The sequence below is a fragment of the Saprolegnia diclina genome (genome assembly GCF_000281045.1).
Source record: "Saprolegnia diclina VS20 unplaced genomic scaffold supercont1.47, whole genome shotgun sequence".
Classification (NCBI taxonomy): domain Eukaryota; phylum Oomycota; class Saprolegniomycetes; order Saprolegniales; family Saprolegniaceae; genus Saprolegnia; species Saprolegnia diclina.
Window position 1 is genome coordinate 296,118 of NW_008246114.1, and position 6,488 is coordinate 302,605.

The following is a 6,488-nucleotide window of genomic DNA, read 5'->3' on the forward strand; positions in this document are numbered from 1 at the left end:
CAGGGGCAGGGCGTGGGTCGGAGCAGCGTGCTGCGCGTGGATGGCCAGCTGGCTGCCATGTACCGTGCTCGTCTCGATGTTGTCGCCATGTACCGTGCTCGTCTCGGTGTTGTCGCCATGATTCATCGCCTCGGCGCGCCTGCGATGGGCAAGGGCCGCGGTCCTGGTCGGTCGCCGTGCCCCGGCTTCGCCCCGGCAAAGAAGAAATATTTCTGAAAAACATGGCGAAATCGAAATTTAGGACGCAGCAACGGTCAAGATGCGCTCGTCGTACGAGACCATCCAGCGCAAGCGGCGCCGGACGTTCCAGGCGTCGCCGAGCGCAACCCGCGTGCTCCTCGACCTGGGGCTCATGAGCTTCGTCGCCGACTACCAGGATGGCATCTACCTCTGCTTGCGCCCGTACTTTCTTGGGCACAAGGTGCTACCGGGCCGGCTCGACGCGGTCCTTGGCGACAACATGATGGCGCTCCTCTACGTGAGCAACCGGCGCGCACGCGTGTGGCTCAACGTGCTCGCCGAGCACGACCTGGAGCTCGTCAAGCGGCTCGTGCGCTGCAAGGAGCTCGCGGCGCCCTTGCGGCTCTCGGACGCGCCGCACGGGACGCTCTCGTCGCGCGAGCTGCTCGACATTGCGTCCGAGGTCGGCGACGTCCCCATCATGACATACCTCCACGACCAAGGCATGGGCTGCACGTCGTTTGCGATGGACCGCGCCGCGGCCAATGGGCATCTCGACGCGCTCACGTTCTTGCACCACACGCAAGCCGCGCTTCCGTCCGACGACGTCTTGTACACGATGGTCCGCGCGCTCTCACGCTGTAGCTGCAGCCGCGACCACAACGTCGGGCAGTTTGCATGCATGCGGTACCTCATCGAAGCGGCCATTGTCACGCCAAACGCCGCCATCCGCCACGGCGACGAAGTCATGCTCTCGCTCATCCAGCTCGGGCGCGTCGACATGGTGCGTCTCTTCCACGAACATGGCTTTACGCAGCTCTTTCGGTCGGGCGCGCTGGACGCGGCCGCAAGCCGCGGTGACCTCGCCATGGTCACCTTTCTCCATGCGCATCGACCCGAGCGCGCGACCACCGCGGCCATGGACCTCGCAGCGACGCATGGGCATCTGGACGTCGTGCGCTTTCTACAGACACAGCGCGACGAAGGCTGCACGCCGCGCGCACTTACGGCCGCGACCACGGGCGGGCATTTCGAGGTCGTCGCGTACCTCCATGCGAATCGCCCCGAGCGCTGGCTCCACCCCGAGACCATCGACGCGCTCGCCGCGCATGGCGACCTGCCAATGCTGCAGTTTGTCCTCGCCAACGACGAGGCGAATGCAGTTGTGACCAAGCAAGCACTCAGCGCCGCGATATGCCGTGGCCACGTCGCAATGGTCGCGTGTCTCCATACCGCGCGACCGACGTTGGCCGCCCGGCGCATGGCGGTCGTCGACGCCCTCGACCAAGGGCACTTGGGTGTCGTCGAGTACGTATTACTGCACCTTCCGGAAGGCCGCACGAGTCGGCTCTTGGCCGGGCTCGTCCGCGGCGGCCATGCGACTCTGGTCCAATCGTTTGTAGAAGTGCAAAGTGACGCAGTGAGCACGGCGACGCTCTGGGACGCGCTCGCGTCGAACGATCGCGTCACGATGACATACCTCTTTACGCGCTTTCTGCATCTCTCGACAGCGTACCTTGTCAACCGCATCGTCCAGCGCAACGACAAGGCGCTGCTGGACCTCCACGTCAAGAACGCGCCGGAGCTCATTACGTCGTCGGCACTGCACATTGCGGCCAAGCACGGCTTCTTGCGGCTTCTCCAGTACCTTCCCGAAGGCACGCATCGGGCGATGGACTTGGCCGCCGAGCACGGCCATCTCCGCGTCGTCAAGTACCTGCATACGCATCGAGACGACGGCTGCTCGACGTATGCCATGGACAAAGCCGCCGAGCATGGCCACCTCTCGACCGTGAAGTTCCTTCATGCGCACCGGGACGAGGGCTGTACGTCGCATGCGCTCTCGCTCGCCGTACGCAACAACCATCTCAAGGTCGCATCGTTCCTCCTCAAGCACCGAACGGAAGGTTGTGTGCTGCATGCACTGACGTCGGCGTGTCAGCGCCATCTCTTTCCATTGGCCAACATGTTGCGCCAGCATCCCATTGGTCCGTGCTGCTGCGTCTCGAGTCCGTACGAGGGCACGGCCCTGCGGGAAGAGCGCGAGTGGTTTACGGGCATGGTGAACCGTGACGCGCCATGGTACCCGTCGGACGATGGTGACAGTGATGGGGCCAGTGACGAGGGCGATGACACGGCGTTCGACTCGGACAGCGACGACGACTCGGACGGCGGCTTCCCGTACGACCCGTTCCACCGGATGCTCGGCTGGTTTATGTAGCCTTTCTGGCGCACACGCGGCGATCTCGTGTGGGCGGTTCTATGACAATGTGCGTGGCTAACAAGCGTGGATACTTGGATACTTGGATACTTGGATTGTGCGCAATGTGCATTGTATTTTTCACGGCCGACCGCTCGCTACATGGTGCGCGCCGCCAGCCAGCCGAGTGGTGGCCGCTTCGACGGTGCAGTGTGTCAAGTAATCGAGAGACATGCGACGGACAATGCTGCTTCTGGCTCAATGCCGTAGCAGTGCGCCGATGGTAAAACTGTCCTTGTCCACTGCCTATTACAGATGCGATGGACCCTACCCCTCACGTCACCGCGCCACCGTGACCTCTGCCTTGACCTGGCGACACCAAAGCGTCTCGCAGTCGGCTCGCTTCCCGAGTTGCTGCATGGTCTCGATCATGCGGCTCTGTCGATCTTCTTGTTTGCAACGTCGTTTGTCGGTGAATGAAGCTTGTTCGGAATCGAATGTCGCATCAAGCACGCAACGGCTTCTACTATCATCCTCTCTCCCCAAACGTTTCAACTCGTTCAAATATCAAGTCATTGCGTTAACTAACAGCGTGTCCTTCTTCGGCCATCTGCCCGAGCTCCAACACCCTCCGTATCGAAAATTCCTCCACTTGCGGTTCCGGATCGCTGCATGCTCGATTCGGTCGCCATATCATCGTTGCTGACAATAGGGAATCAAAATCGTACATATTAGGTTTAAGGCGACTCCAAGAGCGTGATTTTGCGGCCGTAGAGCGGCTGGACCGGGCGCGCGCTGTCTTCGTGAATCTTGTGCTTGTACGTGTCAAACTGCGCTTGCGTCATTGTTTGCACGGTCTTGACCACCGCCCACTCGACACCCTCCGTGTACGGCGGCGTCGTGAGCGACCCCGAGTACCGGTACACGCTCGAGGTCGACGAGAGCCGGAGCGGCGCTGCGTTGACGTTCTTGACCGTCACGTTCGACCCCACGTCCCCAAGGTCCTTGATCGACGGCCAAAGACTCTTCAAAAACGCGTTCTCGGGCGCCTTGTTGTCAATCTTGAAGAGGACACCAATGACCGCGAGCGACTTGTCGGCCGCTTGATGCACCATGTGCATCTCGAACGGGTACTGGTACCCGCGCACCGTGTGCTCACTGGGCGCGTGGAAGTGGAATTGCGCCGTCTTGTACGGCTTGGCGTTGAGTGCAAATGACGCTTCCTTGCCGCCGTCCCAAAACACCTTGATGGTCTCGCCTTCGTTGGCCATGACGCCGTCGGCAGCATTGGTGAACGACATGGTCACGTTCTTCACGTTGCGCGTCGCGTCCAGCTTGGGAAAGTCGATCGGCGACTGCGACTTGAGCTCCGGGTCGGGGCAGACGGCCGCGACGGCCGCCGCCAGCGCGAGAAGCGAGAAGAGACGCATCGTTGGTGAGCGGCGAAATGAAAAATGAGGGCTTTGTGCCAAGAGGAAAAGCGGCGCGTTGCTAACAGCGTGCCACGGCCTTTGCGCTGGATCGACTGCACCCACGTCCGCGATGTGCAACCAGCTGTTGTAGCATGTGGTCATCACCTGCCTTGGTTCGAGTATGACGCACGACGAAGGATGCTGCCGGCGGAATCGCGCCGCCGATGTTGTGCATAACATAAAAGGGGCCAGCGAATCTCATGCGAAGAGAGCGATGCGACTTCTGGTCGGTTGCTGACCACAGCGACCTTGTGCGACTCTTCCGACAGGAGCTGCGGACGAGCGCTCGTCTCGTGGTTTGGGTGACGAACCGTGTGCAAGAGTGGCCGACGATAACGAAACGACGGTGCCCCGTAGACACGACAGCGCCACAGTGTGATCCAACAAGAATTACAGAGCGGACCTTGGGTTGTGGAAGCCAAGGTGTGGCCCTGCACCCAGCATTTCGATCATGCGGCCGAGTCCGATCAGTCGTCGCACGACAGGCGCGTGCTGGCGATGCTAGAAGAGGCACCGCAAGCAAAGTTAAGGCGAGACCCCGCGGCAACAGGGACAGCATGACGCCAGTAGCCATCTCTGCCAACATCCACACCCGGCAGAGAGCGATGGGCTGGTCCGAAAGAGCGCGACAAAGTGTCCATCTTGCTCGGGCAAGCAGGCGGTTCCCCACATTTCTTTATTTTTTTTCGCCACCCAATGTGCTCACGAAGGAAAGCCAAGCGCGGTCTGCGGTTTGTCGTTGGACGCGGGCCACAGACAGCGGCAGAGATATCGCTCAGCAGTCATGGGCTGTCATTCCCACTGGACAGTTCGAGGTTGATCAAAGTTCAAATTTATTCTCCGGACCCTGCTCCGGACCGGCTCCAGCTACCAGCTCCCTTTCTCGTGGAGTCTAGCTCAGCAAATCAAGCGAGAAATAGTGTCCAGCGAGGCCGAGCATCGCCGCAGGTATACGTGCTTTGAAATGAAAATCACTTGATGCTAGAACGTTCAGACAGGCAGATTCAATGGGCAACGAAAACGTCAGCGTCAAGTCCCTCTAACTCGATCCCTGCGAGAAGCTCGCCATGCAAACCAGCACAAAGAATGGACGTCGTCGTTCTGGATACGGCGCCATCATCGGCGCTCCCAGATCCCAGATCTGATCGATTTGGAAATGGTATGCTTCAATACATATGGCGACAATTCGCCTTCCGACTCCCTCACGTCGTCGTCGCACCTGGGTACCTCCTTTCATGGGTGCAAGAAGGTCAACGCACAGAAGATCGCGGGAAGCAGAACGATCAGCTAGAACGATCCGTGTAGTAATACGGATGACCGTCATGTCGTTCATAAGCCTATCAAGGGACAACAACGTCCTCATGGCGCCGTGCACTTGCTGTGTTGTCATGTGCTCTTTCTGGGGTAAACATCCCGCGTCAACGCCTGTAAGAACACATGGAAGCATGGAGTCGAAGCACGTCTGGCTTTGTTGTCGCGCTTCGTTGCAACTCAGGCCAGTATATACACAAGTGCGTCGACTCTGTCATGGTCCAAGCTCTTCGGACACAGTTGACGCGTCCTCTTCCCAGACTACAGTTTGTTGGGTGACGCAGTAGGCGTCACCTCGCAGACGAGAGAGCCCAAGAGAGTCATCGACGTCCTTGGTGTACTGCTTGTGTGCAGAGGCGAGGGAGGTGCCTTGGATCGAGCGATGCAGGAAAAAATTCGGTAGTCAAATGTGTGACGTGGCAAGCGGACGTGAATTTGTTTAAAGCGCACGAACGAGGGCCGTTGCGAGGTCCTGTCGCTCAAGTTGTTGTCATGGCAATAACCTCCGTGCGCTGCGACGACGAGGGCCATTTGGCTCAGGACGTCGCGTGCTGAAGGGTCTCTGTCCAAAGTTTACCTTTGAGAGACCACGATGGCTGCACACGAACACTGCGAATGGCGTCGAGAGCTGGGCAATGAGGGTAATAAGGTGACCCTTATAACCAGTGGGCTGCTACGATGGAAACAACGTGGGCGAGCGCCGCTTACACGACGCTCTTCCGATCCAGTGGGCTGCTACGATGGAAACAACGTGGGCGAGCGCCGCTTTGAAAAGCTTTGTCCTAAACAAGGGCATCCATCTATTGAGGCGCCAACAGTAGATAGAGTCAAGGTGGCGATGCGCTTTTGCATATAATATGTGTACCAGGGCACAAAACACGTCCCAAAATGGCGCCAATTTGGAGGCTGAAGTTTTATTTATGTTGGGATGTCGTGGTGCGTGCAAATGATATTGTGCGTTTGGAATGGGCGCTTTCACATGGTTTTTCGAGATCGCCCACCCCTATAAATATGCAATCCGTCTTACTCAGTCGCTCGAATTCGCACAACTGTATCGACTGCTAGAGTGTAGTCAGAGCTGACTATTGGAGCCAGCCGCTCGTTTGAATATATGTTAGGACACTGAACTGCTCTCGGAAATGAATACACTAAGTCTTAGCACAGCACACACACTCTGGTAAAACAAGTTGGATCGAAATGGAGCAGCACTCCAGACGTCCGAGAGCGCATTCTGAATGGCTGTTGAGCAACTCGCGTCGTGAATCGCAAGACCATTCATGTCTTGGCAAGCGTCTCGATGAACTCGACACAATCACTGTATTTTC

General features: G+C 58.5%; 2 protein-coding genes across 2 annotated transcripts; one reads left to right on the top strand and one right to left on the bottom strand.

The window, feature by feature from the left end:
* Positions 1-16: 16 nt before the first annotated feature.
* SDRG_12191 (hypothetical protein) lies at positions 17-3,043 on the top strand. Its single transcript, XM_008618254.1, has one exon. It carries the CDS (start codon positions 260-262, stop codon positions 2,399-2,401), a length of 2,142 nt encoding a protein of 713 aa, XP_008616476.1. The 5' UTR covers positions 17-259; the 3' UTR covers positions 2,402-3,043.
* Positions 3,044-3,089: 46 nt separating this feature from the next.
* Positions 3,090-3,896, bottom strand: SDRG_12192 (hypothetical protein). The gene has a single exon (XM_008618255.1). The coding sequence runs from the start codon at positions 3,808-3,810 to the stop codon at positions 3,118-3,120; it is 693 nt and encodes a 230-aa protein (XP_008616477.1). The 5' UTR covers positions 3,811-3,896; the 3' UTR covers positions 3,090-3,117.
* Positions 3,897-6,488: the final 2,592 nt, after the last annotated feature.

Bases quoted from the DNA above. Each gene is read 5' to 3' on its own strand.
- SDRG_12191 (XM_008618254.1), top strand. From the start codon at position 260: ATGCGCTCGTCGTACGAGACCATCCAGCGCAAGCGGCGCCGGACGTTC.
- SDRG_12192 (XM_008618255.1), bottom strand. From the start codon at position 3,810: ATGCGTCTCTTCTCGCTTCTCGCGCTGGCGGCGGCCGTCGCGGCCGTC.